General features: G+C 39.8%; 2 protein-coding genes across 2 annotated transcripts; both read right to left on the bottom strand.

Moving 5' to 3' along the window:
- Positions 1 to 1,551: 1,551 nt before the first annotated feature.
- Positions 1,552 to 6,944, bottom strand: LOC137127783 (bactericidal permeability-increasing protein-like). Its single transcript, XM_067505188.1, has 16 exons — positions 6,813 to 6,944; positions 5,787 to 5,894; positions 5,587 to 5,701; positions 5,359 to 5,490; positions 5,113 to 5,268; positions 4,925 to 4,988; positions 4,634 to 4,694; positions 4,462 to 4,553; positions 4,193 to 4,369; positions 4,057 to 4,116; positions 3,807 to 3,974; positions 3,656 to 3,723; positions 3,513 to 3,555; positions 3,374 to 3,437; positions 2,769 to 2,845; positions 1,552 to 2,649 (listed from the first exon to the last, which is right to left on the bottom strand). Exons 1-16 carry the CDS (start codon positions 6,913 to 6,915, stop codon positions 2,608 to 2,610), a joined length of 1,530 nt encoding a protein of 509 aa, XP_067361289.1. The 5' UTR covers positions 6,916 to 6,944; the 3' UTR covers positions 1,552 to 2,607.
- Positions 6,945 to 10,930: 3,986 nt separating this feature from the next.
- Positions 10,931 to 16,261, bottom strand: LOC137127784 (bactericidal permeability-increasing protein-like). Its single transcript, XM_067505189.1, has 16 exons — positions 16,157 to 16,261; positions 15,117 to 15,224; positions 14,917 to 15,031; positions 14,689 to 14,820; positions 14,443 to 14,598; positions 14,262 to 14,325; positions 13,939 to 13,999; positions 13,767 to 13,858; positions 13,498 to 13,674; positions 13,362 to 13,421; positions 13,115 to 13,282; positions 12,964 to 13,031; positions 12,821 to 12,863; positions 12,679 to 12,742; positions 12,110 to 12,186; positions 10,931 to 11,990 (listed from the first exon to the last, which is right to left on the bottom strand). The coding sequence occupies exons 1-16, from the start codon at positions 16,248 to 16,250 to the stop codon at positions 11,949 to 11,951; spliced, it is 1,521 nt and encodes a 506-aa protein (XP_067361290.1). The 5' UTR covers positions 16,251 to 16,261; the 3' UTR covers positions 10,931 to 11,948.
- Positions 16,262 to 23,978: the final 7,717 nt, after the last annotated feature.

Genomic DNA, 23,978 nt, shown 5'->3' on the forward strand with positions numbered 1-23,978 from the left:
AACTACTTTTTCAAGGATTTTAGAAAAAAACGGGGAGATTTGATATCGGTCTATAGTTGGCTATGAACAGGGTCTAAAAGACATGTTGTTAGTTTTGAGGAAGCGATAGTTGAACTTAGCTCAGTGAGATCTATGGGTGAAAAGCAGTCTAATAGATACAGGGCCCTTATTGAGGATTCTAGAGCTGTTGTACATAAAAATCAATCTTTAATATTTGGGGGGAGGATCTGGTGAATTTTTTTCCCTAATGGCTACAATTTTATTCATAAAGAAACTCATGAAGTTATTGCTGCTTTTTTTTTTAAAAAAGATACTTTCTTTTACTGCTAATGTTGCTTATCTCATTCCTCCTAACTGCTGCTGCTTCCATTACAATCTACTTTCTTACCTGTTCGTGCATGTGGAGCCATACATCATTATAGTCACAATTTAGACCAAAATTGTAAAAGCTGTGTCACAGGTTATTTTCTAGCCTTGTCCATGCCATTAGCCTTACTGTACTCTTCAAATTAATAATAAAAGTAACGAGGATATAGCTTTGTATCACTCAACATTTATTTATATATAATATTAGATGTGTTGCTGTGGCAACCCCTGAAAGGGAACAGCTGAATAGGACAAGAAGATTAATATTAGGTGTGTTCTTAGTTATTTGTTCACTGTGAAATATGAAACTTTGCTCAAACTAACTTTGCTCCTTCCCTAGGTTTAAGAAATCACTATAGGTTCTGTTGTAAATTTTTATATATACAGACAAATCAACAGCGCCATTGGCTTTCTGGCAGAGAATTAAATCTTCAGTTTTTCAGAAGAAGAAAAGTAGACTGTGCTCCTGTAAAAGTGAGTGGGCATAACACCAGTTGGTAATTTTTCCAGAACATGTGCTTTTAACATTTATTGAAGGTGGAAGAAGCTTAATCATCAGCTCATGAAACTTTACAGTCTCTTAGGGGAAGGGAAGACTTCATTGTTTCTAAGTCTAAACTATGATTAGTAACTCTGCATAATGTGGGAAAAAGTTGAAGTCCTGTAGCTGTTTACTAGGGGGACTTGAAACTGTCACCGGGCAACACAGCTTAGCTCATGTTTCCATTTTTATGCAGGAAAGTAAAAGATCTGCGAAGGACCTGTGTGGGAGAACTGATGGTAATATGAAAGTGATTATCCCCAAAGAGGATGATGCTGTTCATACTTCAGAATCCAACTCTGGACCTATTAATGCTGGAGACTATGTGCTCGCAAAGGTAGGGCTCCATTCATGGAGATGATGCAGCTACAAAGAGTCTTTTCAAATAAAGCCTGACTGATATGGCCAATACCTTCAGTTAAGCTCCGTTGTATAATTTGTAGCAGGTGAGGCTCAGTAGGAAAAATGAAATGTCACATACACAATTCAGGATTTGGCAACATTAATATGTCTGAAGAAAGTTATTAATATGGCTATAAGCCTTTGACCCCTGATCATTACCTCGAGTCTTGGGTATATTTACATATGATTTTCAGGAGTTTCAAATTGAAATGTCTGTATTCTCATGCTCAAATAAAAATCCATTCCAGTAGTTCAGATGTTTTAATAGAATCATGTAAAAGGCTTTCAACTATAAAATCATAAGACAAATGAAAATTACCATATGGAAAATCCCTTTAACACTCATCAATTTCCAAATATCAAATTCTCCTTTGAGATGTTTCTGTATCCTCTCATTTATGTTTGATGTTTTGTGTCTTTCAATATAGATATTGTCGTCTAACTCCCAGAGTCTGACAGGTCGAGCCCTGAGTCACAGCTCCCTGAGAGACACAGTGGCACACTGTAAGCCTCTGTCTAGGCATCAGGTTGATGAACATGTGGCGTCAGACACCAGTATGATTGAAACTTGCCATTGATAGACAGAGGTGACTTCACAGGAAATTGGCTTTTAGTTTGTAAGGACAGACTGCCACACTTCCTTCTTCTCATCTCACTTTAAAGACAAACTGGACAATTGTGCTGAGCTATGAAAACTACAATGATATTTAAACACTCAGCACCAAATGGGTTTATGTTCGTATTAAACTGATACTGAAACCCTCTAGGATCATTTAATACACAGTATTGTGACAGATTGGTTTTTTTCTGAATGAGTGGTGTGTGATTGATGTCAAAGCATTTTTTTCCTTAACTGCAGTAAAAAAAAAACCCAAACACCCTTGATCAGCACAAATGTAGATTTGCTGGGTGAGTTACACAGACAGAAACGTTGAGAAAGAACCCAAGTAAAGTCAGCATAAACCTCTATAATCTGCTTTGAAAGGAGCATGTTAGTTTGGAAGAGATGATTGTGGCGACAACAGTGAAACTCATATTGCAGAACATCCTGTGTTATGACAGGACTGCACTGATGTGAAAAACTCACTGCCCCTCATCTGCATTTTCTATGTAGAAAAGCTGATCATTTAAGATGATGCATAAAATTACAAAAAGGGTAATAATTTAAAGCAAAACCAAGATGCAAACTGTATTTCTCAAGCTGGTAATTTTAGTAGTTGTATAATTGCTCTGTGTGCTCCATCATGGCTCCATCCCCTGGTGCAAAAGTAAACCATGGGAATTTTCTGGATTAAATTTCAAGCCGTGAACTGAACATCTGTCCCAATCAGCATGTAGTCCTAGGGGAGAAAAACAGTTAATGGTTAATAATAGCTTTTAGATCATGAATGTTACATTAACCCTCATAAAGAAACTATAATAATCACTGCAGTAATATAGAAAATGCCATGTCTCTGACCTTTAGGACCTGAAGCTGGGTATTCACAAGTTTCATCTTCCCAATTGCAGGAAGTGGGTATCCCTTTGCAAGTTGAGCTATGAAGCAAAATTAACACATTTAAGGAAAAAAAATCTGATTTGATGTGCAGAAAAGTTACTAAAACATGTAATAATAAAGCACAACCCACATATTACCTGCAGCTCAAAATGCTTTTCATTTTAAGTAAAAAGCCATCTGACTGTTTTAAGATATAACACAGATTCAAAACCAGCATGATCCATTGAACAGACCTAACCTGATTCTGGAAGCATTAAAAACACTAAATGTACAGTCGTATAGATGGATAATATCACTAACTCTAAGTACAGATAATAAGATTGTCCTTTATTTGACAGTTGAGAAATCAGCTCACTGCATGGCGTCGACTGTAAACCCATTGGTTTTTGGTAATGACTTTAAAAGGGCGAAGGCTGTTTTTGAGCTGCAGATTTTAAATTAAAATGAGGGTCTAAAAACATGACCCTAGAAGTTAACAAAACTTGGCTTTAATCTGTGTGCAGCAGCAAGTACATGGCCTGGCACCTATTTCATTTTGAGAAAAAACTGAAAATCCAGCAACTCACCATTCACTTTGGGTATCACTACCAGTTCGAGCACCATTTCGAGGACCTTATCAAGGGATTTGACCTGTAGGTTAGAGTTAGATTGTTAGACTTGTACTGCTGGTGGACACTGTGACTCATGTTAAAATGCAGCTCTCACCTGAAACGCTCCAACATAACTTGTCCCAAGGGTCAGATCCATTCTGTGCAAATGAGGCAAAATTAGACTGCAACGTTCATTACGAAGACCTTTTGGCCCCATTTTCCCTTCTGAGACCGAGTATTGATTTTTTAGTAACTCACTTGTTAAGGCTGACAGCTCCAGCCAGCCTCATTTCACTGACAAACATCTGGGTGCTGACACTGGTGTCCTGTAAACAAAGTTGTGAAAATTGAGTTTTTTTGTTTCCCTATAATCTACAGCACACTAATGCCTGTTAGCTGTGTAACCTACTAAGTTCAGCACAAAAAGAGGGGAAAGTGTGGTGTCGGGTTGTATAGCGTAGGCCGTCACTGTGCCAGTGGCCTGGATGGTTATGTTGTTGGGTTCAAAACTGATGATAGGAGTTTTCACCGTCTTCACCAGCAGTTTTATCATCAGGCCTGGGTAGAGCTTGGCAATCTGAAAATATACCATGACATATCTGACAAATCGCTAAACAGAAAATCATTCTGATTACGAAAACAGAGGTGTGTGTTTTCACCTGTGGGATGAAGATTCCAAATGTTTTAGTGCTGAGTCTTATGGGAGAACTTTGAGGGATCTGTTGTGACAGAGGGACAGTTTTTAGACCATTGTGACCCCATGAAAAGTTAAGGAACCAGGAGCAGGAGACTCACTATATCATCTGTGATGTAGAGATTAAAGACTTCAGCTTTATCATAGACAAAGGCTGCAGAGTTGGCGGTGAAGGCAGACAAACCCATGTACAGCATGTTGTTGTTCTGGGACGGCAGGGAAAAGAGTGTGGGGGAGACTGGAGGCTCCTGGTGTTTCCCGATGTTGTAAAATTCACCCTAAAGAGTGGAAAAAGAGACGATAAAAATAAATCATAAAATCATCTGTGTCTTTATACTTACTTTTTAGATTCTGAAATGTATTTCTTTACCTTTAAGTTCAACTCTATAGAAGACGATGACACCGTGGGCGAGGACACCATTGAATATTCAATCTCTGCATACTTGTCCACCTGGGCTAAAACTGCAGTATGGTAGAAAATCAGTTATATGTTCAGCACAATTGAAACATCTTAATCATTTATGTGACAGGATTTTTTTTACCATTGACAGTTTTGAAGTGAGGGTTCAAATTAGATACTGCATTATTCACCAGAGGGCAGAGCTGCAACAATAAAGAACAGAGAAACTCTGTGTCATATCAAACAATGGTTTTTGACTGGAAAAAGCAAATATACTGCTCCCAAAACTGGAGACTGACAAATCTGTATTTTCCATTTAATGCCACTTTTTAATTTTATGCCGGGAGCAACTGTTGTGAGTTTGGCCCCCAACTAGTTCAAGTGTATATGACAGATGATAAAAACAGCGAGTTTAAGGCTGGTTTCCTCTCACCTGTTTCGCTAATTCACCACGCAATGCCTTATCAATGAAGCTTGTGAAGAGATTGTACAGCCAACTGCAACAAACAGGAAATACAAGAAATAGGAGAGTTTGCAGTACATCCAGCATGACAGTTAAAACTGGAAATTCCTATTCTGTCAGATAATTACAAACGTAGCAGGCAGAAAGCTTTGTTTTACCTGGCTCCACCGTGAAACTTGATGCTGGCACTGCCGACACTTGCTGCACAGCCGACACTAGTGACTGCAGGTCGGCCTGTCTCATCACTCCTGATGGCGATACTTGTGGTGATAGTGAGTCCGTTCACATTCAGATCAAAAGAGCCGCTGTCCTTTCTGTTGATTGAGAGCAGTCACTGCTGCAGCAGAAATATCACAAAATGCACTCAACGGTACAGCTCAAAGAAGAAATCTTTGGCCACTCACATTATTACGAGGTACTTGACCCTCCAGTCCCCATGCAGACTGATGAAAGCATTACTGATAGACAGTCTCACACCAGTACCTGGCACCAGATCCACTGCAGACTGTGGAAATCCCACATTCACTATCTGCAAACTAGAAGAATCAATATACCCATTTACAAAGACACAAAATTATACCACATAAAATATGCACCACTTTTGAAAAGAATTTACAGTGACGTTGCTTTACTTTGACAGGCTGTACTGGACTTTTCCAATGGGAGACACACGCTCTGTCCCTGAAATATCCGGGACTTTGATGCTTTTGAGTTCCTGCTGGATTGAAGCCAACCCCAGTTGCCTGCCTAAAACAAGACTAAACTTGATGATAGAGCCCATGACATTACCCATTTATCACCTAATAGAAGTAAAGTTTGCAGCGAGTGTTACCATATTCAAGGCCTTTCTGTGTTAGCTTGACATTTACTCCAGGGTTGGTGCCTAAGGTCGCAGGGATCAGAGCGACCAGGACGAGCCAGCAGCACGGGTACATCTTGACTGTTTTGAGATAAAACATTTATGAACACTGCACCATAAACCAGTTGACTTTTCTGCTTTTGTGTGGTTGCTTTTGTTTGGGAAATGCTTTGGAGGCAAAACCTCAAAACATCTTTTAGAAGAGTTTTGTTTTCTTGATCATACATGACCGGTTCTCTATTCTTCAGTCAATTGTTCCATACATGAGGATCATATCCTAACATCTATGATGCATGCTTCCTGAATTATTCATAATACACAGCTTGGGAGCACCTTTCTCACCCGTTTAGTTTGAGCAAATTTTAGTGTGACAGATTTAGACTATGAATTAATTTACGAACAGACAAAATCTAAGGCATCTGACTGCTAGCTGAACATCCCCTCAAAGACATATGTGGGTCAGACATGCACAAGAGACATATGAGTTTAATTGAGTTTCAGGACACAACAGAACATGGGAAACTTAATAAAAACACTGTAAAAGAGCTGTCTATTGAAGAAAATATATATTTTACTACCAGAAAACAAAATCACCATCCCTGACTACACATACCAAGATCAGGACTAGCTTTGGCCCAAGTAGTCATATTAAGTCTAAATACACTTCAGGATACAAGCAACACTGTCATTTTGTTTCATGATTTATACATATTGAAATATTATAATATTATTATTATTATTATCCATGTAATCTAAACTGTTTGTCAGAACGAAGCATTCAGTGAAAAGACTAGAGTTTGTCAAATGCAAATCGATGCAGCACTTTAGAACTGTTAACCCTTGCAGTCCACCTATGTTACAATCTTTTATTTCCGTTTTAAAAAGTTAAAGTTCATTCACACACATTTGGAAGGATTTATTCTGACTCATTATTCCAAACACTCATAGAAAAATCTTACAAAAAAATAAATAATTTAGTGAGTTTGCAACAGCTCTTACCTAAAGAAATATCAATAGCAGTTTGTTTTAGAACCAGACGTCCTCTCCCAATGTCCTCGTTGGACTGAAAACAATGCATTCTGAGAGAGGAAGTAGGGCTCATGACTTATAATTTGCTAATTAAATCAGCAACAAGAATCACACCCAGTATTGATATGTTGAATGTCGTGCTGCTCTGATCTCATATAATTTTTTTAATTATTCTGGTATTAGTAGTGTTGTGGTCTGGTTTCTTCCCATGGGCATATCTGGAAGGTTCCATTGCCAAAACAGCCTAACAAGGTCCTTTCAATGCAATTCTACACTAAATGTTTGACCTCCTTATCTTTTTCGTGGTTTCGTTTCTATGCTACCCAAACTGCATGATCCTAGGTGAGTGTTGGAACATAGGTTGACAGGCCAATAAGATGATTTGCCTTCTGACTTTGCTTTTTCTTCACCCCAACGAAAATCCATTTTACCCTCATTTGTTAATAACACCTTGAAATACCCAAATTCTCAAACTCACTTGAGGTCCCCTTAAGGGAGCCGTTGACCCAGATACTTCACACAATTGAAAGGTAATCTTGAAACCTTAAAGGTGTGGTTCAACTGAACCACATAGTCTGAAACATATTGTGTGCCAATATTTGCCACACACCCTCTGGTCCTTCTCTTTAAATATGCAAATCACCATCCAGTCTGCCAGTCCAAAGGAATGTTCCCCAATCTCCATGTAACAAAAAAGTGTCCAGAGCGTTCAGCATCTCAGGGTAAATCTGATTCTGACTGGGCGCCTTGGTGCTGGGAAGGTTCTTCAAAGCTTTCAATGAATCATTTAATCAATCAAGACAAACTCGTTGATTTGTAAACAAGTACACAAGTTCTTGCACAGCTAATTTCAATATCAACTAACAATTGGATAATTCAGTGCAATGTGACCAATTGTCTCGTTTAGTTTGTACTGTGTTCACTATGGTGCATAACCCGAAACAAAGCTGTGCTCATTCAAATCATCACAAACTAACTGACACACAGGTCTAATGGGTTTCTTGCATAGTGGAGTGTGGAAGAAACGGACTAAGTTGGGGGCCCCACAGCAAATACTTTGGCTCCTTCAACATCAAACTCTAAGTTTGTGTATCTGTGATGACTGAGAAGAGATATACATGAAATTGCTGCTATAATAAGTATAGAGTGAGGATTTTTTTTTAGGATCATTTAAGGATAATAAATTAACACCTAATCATTATTACACCTCATATTCTTCACCTTAATTTAAAATCCCAGGAATTACAAAATCATGTCAAATTCTAAGAATGTGCATTATGAAGAAGCTTTCTTTAGAGCAGAACAAAAACTGAGAGGGGTGAAGTTTAAGAGCAAGTGATGCTGCTGCAGAGCTCTAGTGACATCTAGTGGCGAGTAGTAAACAAAGACATCTGAGTCACAACCGTAGGTCAAAGATAATGATCATTCAATTCAATTCCATTCAATTCAACTTTATTTATATAGCGTGAATTTACAACAAAGTCATCTCAAGGTACTTTACATAATAAAGTCTAGACTACACAAGTATGTAGAGGCAACCCAACAAATCCCTCTTGAGCAAGCCGTAGGCAACAGTAGAGCAGAAAAACTCCCTTTAACGGAAGAAACCTCCAGCAGAACCAGGCTCAGGGTGGGCGGCCATCTCCCTTGACTGGTTAGGGTGAGTGGAAAGTGAAGGGAGAAAGGAAAAGAGCAACAAAAAGCAACGACAAAACATTATACAGGTTGGTAGGACACAAAATTAATAGCATACAGTGGTGACAAATACATGTATAGAGAAAAAGAGGAGGGGAGCTCATTGCACTTGCGGGAGTCCCCCAACACACTAAACCTATAGCATCTTAAGTAGGAGCTAGTTCAGGTTTACTGAGCAGTTTTTACTATAAGCTTTATCCAAAAAGGAAGTTTTTAAGCCTAGTCTTAAAAGTAGAGAGGGTGTCTGCCCCCCGAATTTGGATTGGAAGCTGGTTCCACAAGAGAGGAGCTTGATAGCTAAAGGCTCTGCCTCCCATTCTACTTTTGCAAACTCTGGGAACAACAAGTGGGCCTGTATTCTGGGATGAAAGTGTTCTAATCAGGCGATACAGAACTATGAGATCTTTTAAATATGATAGAGCTTGACCATTAAGAGCTTTGTTTGTAAGGAGGAGGGTTTTGAACTCTATTCTAGATTTTATGTGAAGCCAATGGAGAGAGCTAGTGAAGGTGAAATATGAATATAAAATCTCTTTTACTAGTTCCAGTCAGCATTCTTGCTGCAGCATTTTGGATTAACTGAAGGCTTTTTCTTGAGCTATTAGGACACCCCAAGAGCAGGGAATTGCAGTTGTCCAACCTAGAGGTAACAAATGCATGGATTAGTTTTTTGGCATCACTTTGAGACAGGATGCTCCTAATTTTAGCAATGTTACGTTGCCGGAAGAAGACTTTTTTAGAGATTTGTCTTATATGTGAGGTAAACGCCAAATCCTGGTCAAAAATAACTCCAAGCTTTCTCACCGCAGCACCGCAGGCCAAAGTCATGTCATCTAAAGTAACTATTATTGTTAGACAGCATATTTCTCATCTTTTTAGGCCCAAAGAGAATCATTTCAGTTTTGTCTGAATTTAGAAGTAGGAAATTGTAGGACATCCATGTCTTTATGTCTTTTAGACATACTTCAAGTTTGACTAATTGGTTAGTATCTTTTGGTTTCACAGATAAATAGAGCTGGGTATCATCTTCATAGCAGTGCAAGTTTATGGAATGTTTCAGAGTAATTTTGCCTAAAGGTGACATATACAGATTGAAAAGTGTTGGTCCTAACACAGAGCCCTGTGGAATTCCATAACTAACTTTTGTGCAGAAAAAGGATTCATCATTAACATTAAACAAGTTGGAATCTGTCTGACAGATAAGATTTAAACCAATGCAGTGCGGTTCCTTTAATCCCAAATCCATGTCAATGGTGTCAAATGAGGCACTAAGGTCTAGTAAAACCTTAGTGCTAGTGTAATATTTGGGGGGAGGATCTGGTGAATCTTTTCCCTAATGGCTACAATATTATTCATAAAAAAACTCATGAAGTCATTGCTGCTTTTTTTTTTTTTTTGACCAGATACTTTCTTTTACTGCTAATGTTGCTTATCTCATTCCTCCTAACTGCTACTGCTTCCATTACAATCTAGTTTCTTAACTGCTTGCCGTACATCATTATAGTCACAATTTAGACCAAAATTGTAAAAGCTGTGTCACAGGGTATTTTTCTACCCTTGTCCATGCCATTAGCCTAGAAATCACTATAGGTTCTGATGTGAATTTCTATATATACAGACAAATCAACAGCGCCGTTAGCTTTCTGGCAGAGAATTAAATCTTCAGTTTTTCAGCAGAAGAAAAGTACACTGTGCTCCTGTAAAAGTCAGTGGGCATAACACTAGTTGGTAATTTTTCCAGAACATGTGCTTTTAACATTTATTGAAGGTGGAAGAAGCTTAATCATCAGCTCATGAAACTTTACAGTCTCTTAGGGGAAGGGAAGACTTCATTGTTTCTAAGTCTAAACTATGATTAGTAACTCTGCAGTCCTGTACCTGTGTACTAGGGGGACTTGAACCTGTCACAAGGCAAACACAGCTTACCTCATGTTTCCATTTTTATGCATGAAAGTAAAAGATCTGCCAAGGACCTGTGTGGGAGAACTGATGGCAATATGAAAGTGATTTTCCCCAAAGAGGATGATGCTGTTCATACTTCAGAATCCAACGCTGGACCTATTAATGCTAGAGAAGATAAAGGTAGGGCTCCGTTCATGGAGATGATGAAACTACAAAGAGTCTTTTCAAATAAAGCCTGACTGATATGGCCAATACCTTCAGTTAAGCTCCGTTGTATAATTTGTAGCAGGTGAGGCTCAGTAGGAAAAATGAAATGTCACATACACAATTCAGGATTAGGCAACATTAATATGTCTGAAGAAAGTTATTAATATGGCTATAAGCCTTTAACCCATGATTATTACCTCGAGTACTGGGTATATTTATGTATGTTTTTCAGCAGTTTCAAATTGAAAGGTCTGTATTCTCATGCTCAAATAAAAATCTATTCCAGTAATTCAGATGTTTTAATAGAATCACGTAAAAGGCTTTCAACTATAAAATCATAAGACAAATGAAGATTACCATATAGAAAATTCCTTTAACACTCATCAACCAGTAGTTTTACAAATATCAAATTTTCCTTTGAGATTTTTCTGTATCCTCTCATTTATGTTGGATGTTTTGTGTCTTTCAATATAGATATTTCCGTCTAACTCCCAGACTCTGAGAGGTTGAGCCCTGAGTCACAGCTCCCTGAGAGACACAGTGGCACACTGTGAGCCTCTGTCTAGGCATCAGGTTGATGAACATGTGGCGTCAGACACCAGCATGATTGGAACTTGCCATTGATAGACAGAGGTGACTTCACAGGAAATTGGCTTTTAGTTTGTAAAGACAGACTGCCACACTTCCTTCTTCTCATCTGACTTTGAAGACAAACTGGACAATTGTGCTGAGCTATGAAAACTACAATGATATTTAAACATTCAGCACCAAATGTGTTTATGTTCATATTAAACTGATCCTGAAACCCTCTAGGATCATGTAATACACAATAATGTGACAGGTTTTGTCTGAAGTAAACCAAAACTAAAAAAAACCCAAACATCTTTGATCAGCACAAATGTAGATTTGCTGTGTGAGTTACACAGACAGAAACGTTGAGAAAGAACCCAAGTAAAGTCAGCATAAAGCTCTGTAATCTGCTTTGAAAGGAGCATGTTGGTTTGGAAGAGATGATTGTGGCGACAACGGTGAATCTCATATTGCAGAACATCCTGTGTTATGACAGGACTGCACTGACGGGAAAAACTCACTGCCCCTCATTTGCATTTTCTATGTAGAAAAGCTGATCATTTAAGATGATGCATAAAAATACAAAAAGGGTAACAATTTAAAGCAAAATCAAGATGCAAACTGTATTTCTCAAGCTGGTAATTGCATTAGTTGTATAATTGCTCTCGGTGCTCCATCGTGGTGACATCCCCTGGTGCAAAAGTAAACCATGGGAATTTTCTGGATTAAATTTCAAGCCATGAACTGAACATCTGTCCCAATCAGCATGTAGTCCTAGGGGAGAAAAACAGTTAATGGTTAATAATAGCTTTTAGATCATGAATGTTACATTAACCCTCATAAAGAAACTATAATAATCACTGCAGTAATATAGAAAATACAATGTCTCTGACCTTTAGGACCTGAAGCTGGGTATTCACAAGTTTCATCTTCCCAATTGCAGGAAGTGGGTAACCCTTTGCAAGTATAGCTATGAAGCAAAATTAACACATTTAGGAAAACAAAAATCAGATTTGATGTGCAGAAAAGTTACTACAACATGTAATCATAAAGCACAACCCACAAAAGCCATCTGACTGTTTTAAGATATAACACAGATTCAAAAGAAACCAGCGTGATCCATTGAACAGACCTAACCTGATTCTGGAAGCATTAAAAACACTAAATGTACAGTCGTATAGATGGATAATGTCACTAACTCTAAGTACAGATAATAAGATTGTCCTTTATTTGATAGTCGAGAAATCAGCTCACTGCATGGCATCGACTGTAAACCCATTGGTTTTTGGAAATAACTTTAAAAAGGCGAAGGTTGTGCATCGTTGATTTGAAATTAACACGAGCATCTAAAAAAAATGACCCTAGAAGTTAACAAAACTTGGTTTTATTCTGTGTGCAGCAGCAAGTACATGGCCTGGCACCTATTTCATTTTGAGAAAAAACTGAAACTACAGCAACTCACCATTCACTTTGGGTATCACTACCAGTTTGAGCACCGTTTGGAGGACCTTATCAAGGGATTTGACCTGTAGGTTAGAGTTAGATTGTTAGACTTGTACTGCTGGTGAATGACACTATGACTCATGTTAAAATGCAGCTCTCACCTGAAACGCCCCAACATAACTTGTCCCCAGGGTCAGATCCATTCTGTGCAAATGAGGCAAAATTAGACTGCAACGTTCATTACGAAGACCTTTTGGCCCCATTTTCCCTTCTGAGACCGAGTATTGATTTTTTAGTAACTCACTTGTTAAGGCTGACAGCTCCAGCCAGCCTCATTTCACTGACAAACATCTGGGTGCTGACACTGGTGTCCTGTAAACAAAGTTGTGAAAATTGAGTTTTTTTGTTTCCTTATAATCTACAGCACACTAATGCCTGTTATCTGTGTAACCTACTAAGTTCAGCACAAAAAGAGGGGAAAGTGTGGTGTTGGGTTGGATGGCGTAGGCCGTCACTGTGCCAGTGGCCTGGATGGTTATGTTGTTGGGTTGAAAACTGATGATAGGAGTTTTCACCGTCTTCACCAGCAGTTTTATCATCAGGCCTGGGTAGAGCTTGGCAATCTGAAAATATACCATGACATATCTGACAAATCGCCACAGGAAATCATTCTGATTATGAAAACAGAGTGTGTGTTTTCACCTGTGGGATGAAGATTCCAAATGATTTAGTGCTGAGTCTTATGGGAGAACTTTGAGGGATCTGTTGTGACAGAGGGAGAGTTTTCAGACCATTTTGACCCCATGAAAAGTGAAGGAACCAGGAGCAGGAGACTCACTATATCATCTGTGATGTAGAGCTTGAGGACTTCAGCTTTATCATAGACAAAGGCTGCAGAGTTGGCGGTGAAGGCAGATAAACCCATGTACAGCATGTTGTTGTTCTGGGATGGCAGGGAAAAGAGTGTGGGGGAGACTGGAGGCTCCTGGTGCTTCCCGATGTTGTAAAATTCACCCTAAAGAGTGGAAAAAGAGACGATAAAAATAAATCATAAAATCTTCTGTGTCTTTATACTTACTTTTTAGATTCTGAAATGTATTTCTTTACCTTTAAGTTCAACTCTATAGAAGACGATGACACCGTGGGCGAGGACACCATTGAATATTCAATCTCTGCATACTTGTCCACCTGGGCTAAAACTGCAGTATGGTAGAAAATCAGTTATATGTTCAGCACAATTGAAACATCTTAATAATTTATGTGAAAGGATTTTTTTTACCATTGAGAGTTTTTAAGTGAGGGTTCAAATTAGATACTGCATTATTCACCAGAGGGCAGAGCTGCAACAATAAAGAACAGAGAAACTCTGTGTCATATCAAACACTGATATCAATATCAAACAGTGATTTTTGACTGGAAAAAGCAAATATACTGCTCCCAAAACTGGACACTGACAAATCTGTATTTTCCATTTAATGCCACTTTTTAATTTTATGCCAGGAGCATCTGTTGTTAGTTTGGCCCCCAACTAGTTGAGCTGTATATGACAGAGCGCGATAGCGATCGATAAAAACAGCGAGTTTAAGGCTGGTTTCCTCTCACCTGTTTCGCTAAAGAATCACGCAATGCCTTATCAATGAAGCTTCTAAAGAGATTGTACAGCCAACTGCAACAAATAGGAAATATAAGAGAGTTTGCAGTACGTCCAGCATGACAGTTAAAACTGGAAATTCCTATTCTGTCAGATAATTACAAACTTAGCAGGCAGAAAGCTTTGTTTTACCTGGCTCCACCGTGAAACTTGATGCTGGCACTGCCGACACTGGCTGCACAGCTGACACTACTGACTGCAGGTCGGCCTGTCTCATCACTCCTGATGGCGATACTTGTGGTGATAGTGAGTCCGTTTACATTCAGATCAAAAGAGCCGCTGTCCTTTCTGTTGATAGAGAGCAGTCACTGCTGCAGCAGAAATATCACAAAATGCACTCAACGGTACAGCTCAAAGAAGAAATCTTTGGCCACTCACATTATTCTGAGGTACTTGACCCTCCAGTCCCCATGCAGACTGATGAAAGCATTACTGATAGACAGTCTCACACCAGTACCTGGCACCAGATCCACTGCAGACTGTGGAAATCCCACATTCACTATCTGCATACTAGAGGAATCAATATACCCATTTACAAAGACACAAACTTATACCACCTGAAATATGCAACACTTTTGAAGAGAATTTACAGTGACGTTGCTTTACTTTGACAGGCTGTACTGGACTTTTCCAATGGGAGACACATGCTCTGTCCCTGAAATATCCGGGATTTTGATCTTTTTGAGTTCCTGCTGGATTGAAGCCAACCCCAGTTCCCGGCCTAAAACAAGACCAAACCTGATGATAGAGTCCGTGACATAACCGGTTTATCACTTAATAGAAGTAAAGTTTGCAGCGAGTGTTACCATATTCAAGGCCTTTCTGTGTTAGCTTGACCTTTACTCCAGGGTTGGTGCCTAAGGTCACAGGGATCAGAGCGACCAGGACGAGCCAGCAGCACGGGTACATCTTGACTGTTCTGAGATAAAAAGCACAGCAAAATTCGTGTTAGTTTTATGAACACTGCAACATAAACGACTTGACAGTTCTGCTTTTGTGTGGTTGCTTTTGTGTGGGAAATGCTTTAGAGGCAAAACTCAAAACGTCTTTTAGACGAGTTTTGTTTTCTTGATCATACATTAGCAGTTCTCTATTCTTCAGTCCAATGTTCCATACATGAGGATTATATCCTAACATGTATGATGCATGCTTCCTGAACTATTCATAAAACACAGGTTGGGAGCACCTTTCTCATCCGTTTAGTTTGAGCAAATTTTAGTGTGACAGATTTAGACTATGAATGAATTTACGAACAGACAAAATCTAAGGCATCTGACTGCTAGCTGAACATCCCCTCAAACAATTATGTGGGTCAGACATGCACAAGAGACATATAAGTTTATTGTGTTTCAGGACACAACAGAACATGGGAAACCTAATAAAAACACTGTAAAAGAGCTGCCTATTAAAGAAAATACATATTTTACTACCAGAAAACAAAAACACCATCCCTGAGTACACATACCAAGATCAGGACTAGCTTTGGCCCAAGTAGTCATATTTAGTCTAAATACACCTCAGTATACGAGCAACACTAAGTCATTTTGTTTCATAATACATATGAATCATTATTGTTATTATTATTATTATGCATATAATCTAAACTGTTTGTCAGAACAAAAAATTCTGTGAAACGACTAAAGATTGTTAAATGCAAATCAATGCACGACTTTAGAACTGTTTACCCCTGCAGTCCACTTATGTTACAATCTTTTATTCCAGTTTTAAAAAGTCAAAGTTCATTCACACACATTTGGAAGGATTTATTTGGACTCATTATTCCAAACAGTCTTAGAAAAATCTCACAAAATAGTGAATAATTTAGTGAGTATGAAGCAGCTCTTACCCAAAGCAGCAGTTTGTTTTAAAACCAGTCGTCCTCTCCCAATGTCTTCGTTTGACTGAAAACAACGCATTCTGAAAGAGGAAGTAGGGCTCATGACTTTGCTTATTCAATCAGCAACAAGAATCACACACAGTATTCGAGATGTTGAATGTCGTGCTACTCTGATCTCATATAATCTTTTTTTTAAATTTAAAGAACCAACAGTGTGGGAAGAATGGCTTATCTGACTGCTGTTTGCAGCCAAAGCCACTTCTGATAGCTGGAACTTTAAAAGCTTAACATAGTCTCAAACTATTTTTTGTCTTTGCAAGTATTGTGGTGTTGTTTTTTTTTTTTTTTTTTTTTCGCTGCTTTCTAGTTCCTGGTATGAATTTCCAGTAAAGGATTGTAGAAAATACCAAATTGTTCGTTAAGGTGTCAGTTTTAATAGAAGTTTTTAACACGCCAGTGAAACTAAATAATATCAACTTTTTAATCTGATTATGGAGCAAAAAGCAGCAACTGTTTTGCTTCTGCATCCACTGATTGTGTGGTAGAATAAAATAATCATAGTCATGTTGAGTACAAAAGGCCAGAGTGTGTTTCATTCATCACAACACAACACAAATCACAAAGCAAAGTGAAAATTGGAAATTGTGCTTTTCTTCCTCCTCCTAACAGGAACAGTTCATGGTTAGAGCGTCCCAGACATAAGAAGGTGGAATTATAATAAACTGCTTGTAACCCACTCGAGTAAGTACACCTCCCTCTAAGTTCGAAAGGAGCCAAGCGTCAGTGCAACAGTCACCAAACATAACATGAGCCATCAATGAATTTGCCAACTGGAACTTTAGTTTGCCTTATATACATATGGAACAATACAATGACAAAATATATTTACAGAAAATAAAATTTGGCCCTTTAACCAAAAAAAAACAATAGTCCTTAATAGTGTTTTTCATTTAGTGATCACTTTGGTTAATGTAGAATGTTCTCCTTGTGAAGGTTTTCCACAGCAGTTTCTAATAAAGTCAAGTCAATGCCTTTTGACGGGTCAATATTCTCTGGGATGCACCCTTGTGTGATGTTCAACTGGTTACCACTCCACTGACTGGAGCAACCCCACCATAGGCCGGCCACTCATCCAACTATTCAGCGGCCGTGAGGTTGCTGGGTTCCTGAAGATCCACTGGGAGGCTCGCCATCTATGGAATCTCTAGGTCTTCTGCTGGATTTCCAGATGGTTCTCACTCCAATAAAAAGACCTGACCGAGACAAGAGAAGTATCGTTAACCCGATGACAACGGGGCTCCTGACGTTTGGCAGCTTCTACATGAAAACTTTCCTCTTTCCTTTTCTGACTTCAATTGTTGTTTTAACATCAATATTATTAGCACTTACGAACTCAACAAAGTACGTGAGTCATGCTCTTTTCTCTCTCTCGTATGTGCGCTCTCTCGGGACGGAAACTGCACTGTAAAATTTCCTCTCATAAAAATAAATGAACTTGCCTATATATATTTTGATAATAAAATAAAATAAGAACAAACATCAACATGAAGTTGATTTTTACTTATTTTTTTACTATTTTTACTCTTACTTATATTTTAACCCCACCTGTGCAACCGGGTTACATGCTCCTTCTTTAAGTGTTAGTAAAAATTTTCTACTTTTTAAAAAGCACTGATAGAAAAAGCTTTTATTCATAAAACATTATCAAATAGTTTTATTTTCACGAATAAAAAGGTTAGCTGTTAAGGTATTTACAGAATTCTTGCTTTAATGTGCAACCTCTGGCTCTGAATATTATTTTGGGTGAAGGTCTTACATTATCAATGAGTATAAAGATAAGACATCCATCCATCAATGCATTTGCTCATCTGAAGTGTTTCAGACATCCCTCTTCCCAGCACTGTTATGCCCCCGGTCTAGGGGAACCTAGACATAACATGATGTGCCCCACCACTGCTTCCATTCCCAATCAAAACCAGACCAAGTGTTGTAATACGTAGCTATTTTATTCACTTCAGACGAGAGCAATGCCCAAAACAACAAACAAAAATTCTAACACCATCCCTGTATTACCTAAACAACCAAATAAATGCAAAACAAATGACAGTGTGCCTAACCTGAACTCCTAACCCAAAACAGGAGAAAAGGTAGTAACAAAAAAGGGCTTCACACTCCTACTGTGGCTACCTGGTGCTCAATATTTTACAGTGAGTTATATTTACAATTTTTACAGAAATATCAAAATTCACAAAAACAAAGTGCGGAGTTCACTATAAGTCCAGTTGAGAGTCGTGTACAAAATGCCGGGGTAGTTGGGAGTGGCAGAGGTGGGGTTGCTGTCATCTTGGTATACATGGAGAAGGCCGCTCCATCCTGTTCAATCAGGTGGCGACAATGAGTTTGAATGGCCCAATCCGTGCCAACCACCTGGGGCTCAACCCCACCCTCTCGGACACACCCACACAAAACACACCCACACAAAAACACAGGAGTAGGAGAAAAAGACATCATAACAATAAGACACATAATGACTCGGGTCATCTCATTTCGGGCTAGATGAGATATATAGTGTCTCTAGATTGTTGTGGTTTCTTCCCATGGGCATATCTGGAAAGTCCCATTGCCAAAACAGCCTAACTAGGTCCTTTCAATGCAGAGGAGCAATGATTGTACACTAGATGTCTGACCTCATTATCTTTTTCCCCGGTCTCTTTTCTTTGCTACCCAAAGCGCATGAGGTGAGGGTTGGAACATAAGGTTGACAGGCCAATAAGATGATTTGCCTTCTGACTTTTCATTTTCTTCACCCCAACCAAACTCCATTTTACCCTCACTTGTTAATAACACTTTGAAATACCCAAAGTCTCAAACTCACTTGAGGTAAAAACATATCACCTGAAGGGAGCAGTTGACCCAGATGCTTTACATAACTGAAAGGTAATCTTGAAACCTTAAAGGTGGTGGTTCAACTGAACCACATAGTCTGAAAAATATTGTGTGTCAATGTTTGCCACACACCCTCTGGTCCTTCTCTTTAAATATGCAAATCACCATCCAGTCTGCCAGTCCATAGGAATGTTCCCCAATCTAACAACAAAGTGTCCAGAGCATTCAGCAGTACACAAGTTCTTGCACAGCTATTTTCAATCTACTACTACTATTCTCCTTTCGGCTTATCCCGAGAGTTCAGGGTCGCCACAGCGGATCATTGTCCGCATTTGGATTTGGCACAGCCCTTCCTGACGCAACCCTCCCCAATTTCTACCGGGCTTGGACCGGCACAGCACAGCTGAGGAGGGGAAGGGACTGTTAGTGTCTTGCCCAGGGACACTTTGACATATAGCCAGGGCCAGGAATCAAACCACTCACCCTGTGGTCTGTAGGCAACTGCCTTTACCTGAGCTATAGCCACCCCCTTGCACAGCTATTTTCAATATCAACTAAATATTGGATAAATCAGTGCAATGTGACCAATTGGCTCGTTTAGTTTGTACTGTGCTCACTATGGTGCATAACCGAAAACAAAGCCGTGCTCTTACAAATCATCACAAACTAACTGACACACAGCTCCAATGGGTTTCTTGCATAGTGGACTGTGAAAGAAACGGACTAAGTTGGGGTCCCCACAGCAAATACTTTGGCTCTTTCAACATCAAACTGTAAGTCTGTGTATCTGTGATGACTGAAAAGAGATATACATGAAATTGCTGCGTGTGTACTGTATAATAAGTATAGAGTGAGGATGTCGTGCTCTGGCACTGATTTTTTAAATGTTTTAGGATAATAAATTAACACTTAATCATTATTACACCTCATATTCTTCAACTTTATTTAAAATCCCAGGAATTACAAAACCATGTCAAATTCTAAGAATGTGCCTTATGAACAAACTTTCTTTAGAGCAGGACAAAAACTGAGAGGGGTGTGGTTTAAAAGCAAGCGATGCTGATGCAGAGCTCTAGTGACATCTAGTGAGTAGTAAACAAAGACATCTGAGTCACAACCGTAGGTCAAAGATAATGATCATCCATCTACTACTACTACTCTCCTTTCGGCTTATCCCGTGAGTTCGGGGTCGCCACACATAATCATTGTCCGCATGTTGATTTGGCACAGTTTTTACGCCGGATGCCCTTCCTGACGTAACCCTCCCCAATTTCTACTGGGCTTGGACCGGTCTTGCATCGCTGGGGAGGGGGAATGGGCTGTTAGGGGTTCAGGGACACTTCGACATATAGCCAGGGCCAGGGATCAAACCACTCACCCCGTGGTCCGTAAGCAACTGCCTTTACCAACTGAGCTATAGCCGCCCCATAATGATCATCCATCTAGTTTAGTTTAATCTCAAACAAATGTGCCACCAGTATTCTAATCATGTTCTTAAAGAAAGGGTTAATTTGCACTTTTATGAGAAAAGGGTTTTTTTCTTGCACACACAGTTAACTTCAGGAAGTGACCTTCAAACTTTCTGATCAGTCGTTGAATTTGCACACAGAATCTTTTTATTAACTTAGAAGCTTTTACCTATGTGCTCTTGAATAGTGAAATGAGCAGAGTGTCTATTTATTTATTTTTTTGACCAGACACTTTCTTTTACTGCTTCTTCTTCTTTTCCTTTCGAGGGGTTGCCACGGCAAATCATGTGCCTCCATCTAACGCTGTCCTCTGCATCCTCTTCTCGCACACCAACTAACTTCATGTTCTCTCTCACAACATCCATTAATCTCCTCTTTGGTCTTCCTCTAGAACTCCTGCCTGGCAGCTCAAACCTCAGCATCCTTCTACCAATATATTCACAGTTTCTCCTCTGAACATGTCCAAACCACCTCAATCTGGCCTCTCTGACTCTATCTCGGAAACATCTAACATGAGGTCCTCATTCCTGATCCTGTCCAACCTCGTCACTCCCAAAGAGAACCTCAACATCTTAAGCTCTGCTGCCTCCAGCTCTGCCTCCTGTTTTTTCTTCAGTGCCACTGTCTCTAAGCCAAACAACATCTCTGGTCTCACCACTGTCTTGAACACCTTTCCTTTCATTCTTGCTGATAATCTTTTATCACACAACACACCTGACACTTTTTTCCACCCGTTCCAACCTGCTTGCACTCGCCTTCACATCTTTTTCACACTTCCCATTGCCCTGAACCGTTGACCCTAAGTACTTAAAGACCTGCACCTTATTCACCTCTGCTCCTTGTAACCTCAACGTTCCACCTGGGTCCCTCTCATTCACACACATGTTTTCTGTCTTGCTGCGGTTAAGCTTCTTTCCTCTGTTTTCCAGAGCAGACCTCCAGCTCTCTAGATTTTCCTCCACCAGCTCCCTGCTCTCACTACAAATCACAATTTCATCTGCAAACATCAAAGTCCATGGAGTTTCCTGTCTATACTCATCTGTCAGCCTGTCCATCACCAGAGCAAACAAGAAGGAGCTCAGAGCTGATCCTTGATGCAGACCCACCTCCACCTTGAACTCTTCTGTCAAACTTACAACACACCTCACCACGGTCTTACAGCTCTCATACATGTCCTTCACCACTTGCATACTTCGCTGCCACTCCAGACTTCCTCATACAATACCACAGCTCCTCTCTCGGCAGCCTGTCATACACTTTCTCTAAATCTACAAAGACACAATGCAACTCCCTATGACCTTCTATGGACTTCTCCATCAGCATCCTCAAAGGAAATACTGCATTTGTTGTACTCTTTCTAAGCATGAAACCATATTACTGCTCACATCACAAATGCTCACCTCTGCCCTTAGCCTAGCTTCAATTACTCTTTCCCACAACTTCATTGTTTGGCTCATCATCTTTATTCCTCTGTAGCTGCCACAGCTCTGCACATGTCCATTGTTCTTAAAAATGGGCACCAGTACACTTCTCCTCCAGTCCTCAGCCAAGATCTTGTTAAACAAACTAGTCAGAAACTCCACTGCCACCTCTCCTAGACACTTCCATACCTCCACAGGTATGTCATCAGGACCAACTGCCTTTCCACTCTTCATCCTCTTCAACGTCCTCCTCACTACACTCATACTCTTCACTCATAATCTTTGCTACTTCCTGCTCCACACCAGTCACCTCTTCTACTCTTCGTTCTCTTTCATTTTCCTCATTCATCAACTCTTCAAAGTTCTCCTTTCCTCTTCCCATCAAACTCCTGGCACCTGTCAATACATAGTGTTATCTTTAATCACACTAACCTGCTGCACATCCTTCCCATCTCTCTGTCTTTCTCTGGCCAACCTGTACAAATCAACCTCTCCCTCTTTAGTGTCCAACCTAACATCCAAGTCCTCATATTCTCTTTGTTTGGCTTTTGCCACCTCTACCTTCACCTTACGCTGCATCTCCCTGTACTCGTGTCTACTCTCTTCAGTCCTCTCAGTGTCCCACTTCTTCTTAGCTAACCTTTTTCCCTGTATACACTCCTGAACTTCTTCGTTCCACCACCAAGTCTCCTTGTCCACTTTCCTCTATCAAGATGACACATCGAGTACCTTCCTATGTGTCTCCCTGATAACATTAGCTGTAGTGTTACAGTCATCTGGAAGCATGTCCTGACCACCCAGAGTCTGTCTCAGCTCCTCCCTGAAAACTACACAGTATTCTACCTTTTTCAACTTCCACCACTTCTTCCTCTGCTCTGCCTTTGTCCTCTTCATCTTCCTCACCACCAGAGTCATTTTACACACAACCATCCTGTGTTGTCTGGCTACACTCTCCCCTACCAATACTTTACAGCCACTGGTCTCTCTCAGATAACAACGTCTACACAAGATGTCGTCCACCTGAGTGTTTCTACCTCCACTCTTATACGTCACCCTATGTTCCTGCCTCTTCTGGAAGAAAGTGTTCACTACAGCCATTTCTATCCTCTTTGGAAAGTCTACCACCATATGTCCTGAAGACCAAATCTGCCCATTACATTCTCATCACCTCTGTTCCCTTCACCTACATATAATGGATATGTAGGTGAAGGGAAAAGCTGCCGCAATCACCACTCTCTCACCTCTGGGGATGCTCTGCATCACTTCATCTAACTCACTCCAGAATTTCTCCTTCTCTTTCAACTCACATCCTACCTGTGGGGTATAACTTCAGACTCATCAACCTGTCTGATACTCTTTTCACCTCTAGAACATTCCTCACAAACTCCTCTTTCAGGAAAAACTTAATTTCCACCGGTACCCTGTAGGTCAACAGCAGCTGTGGCGGTCGTTGTTAACCCCGGCCCTGACCGATCAGGTACGGAAGTCATTGTCATGAATCGCAATTTTAAATTAACATGTGTTTTACGTCGGATGCGCTTCCTGACACAACCATCTGCATTTATCCAGACTTGGGACTGGCACAAGAAAACACTAACTTGTGCCCCCTTGCGGTTGCATTACTTTCTTTTACTGCTACTGTTGCTTATCTCATTTCTCCAAACTGCTACTGCTTCCATTACAATTGAGTTTCTTACCTGTTAGTGCATGTGGAGCCAAACATCATTATAGTCACAATTTAGACCAAAACTGTAAAAGCTGTGTCACAGGTTATTTTCTAGCCTTGTCCATGCCATGTACTCTTTAAATTAATAATAAAAGTAACAGGGATATAGCTTTGTATCACTCAATATTTATTTATATATAATATTAGATGTGTTGCTGTGGCGACCCATGAAAGGGAACAGCTGAAAAGGAAAAGAAGATGGGCAGAGGGCATAACACTAGTTGGTAATTTTTCCAGAATATGTGCTTTTAACATTTATTGAAGGTGGAAGAAAGTTAATCATCAGCTTATAAACTTTACACTCTCTTAGGGGAAGGGAAGACTTCATT

Source organism: Channa argus, chromosome 5 (genome assembly GCF_033026475.1).
Source record: "Channa argus isolate prfri chromosome 5, Channa argus male v1.0, whole genome shotgun sequence".
Taxonomy (NCBI): domain Eukaryota; kingdom Metazoa; phylum Chordata; class Actinopteri; order Anabantiformes; family Channidae; genus Channa; species Channa argus.

Excerpts from the sequence above, each read along its gene's own strand:
- LOC137127783 (XM_067505188.1), bottom strand. The coding sequence starts at position 6,915 with ATGAGCCCTACTTCCTCTCTCAGAATGCATTGTTTTCAGTCCAACGAG. Across the intron at positions 3,724-3,806 it reads CTCTTTTTGTGCTGAACTTA|GACACCAGTGTCAGCACCCA; the intron begins GTAGGTTACACA and ends CTTTGTTTACAG. Across the intron at positions 3,556-3,655 it reads GGAGCTGTCAGCCTTAACAA|AATGGATCTGACCCTTGGGA; the intron begins GTGAGTTACTAA and ends TCATTTGCACAG.
- LOC137127784 (XM_067505189.1), bottom strand. The coding sequence starts at position 16,250 with ATGAGCCCTACTTCCTCTTTCAGAATGCGTTGTTTTCAGTCAAACGAA. Across the intron at positions 13,675-13,766 it reads CTATAGAGTTGAACTTAAAG|GGTGAATTTTACAACATCGG; the intron begins GTAAAGAAATAC and ends TCCACTCTTTAG. Across the intron at positions 12,864-12,963 it reads GGAGCTGTCAGCCTTAACAA|AATGGATCTGACCCTGGGGA; the intron begins GTGAGTTACTAA and ends TCATTTGCACAG.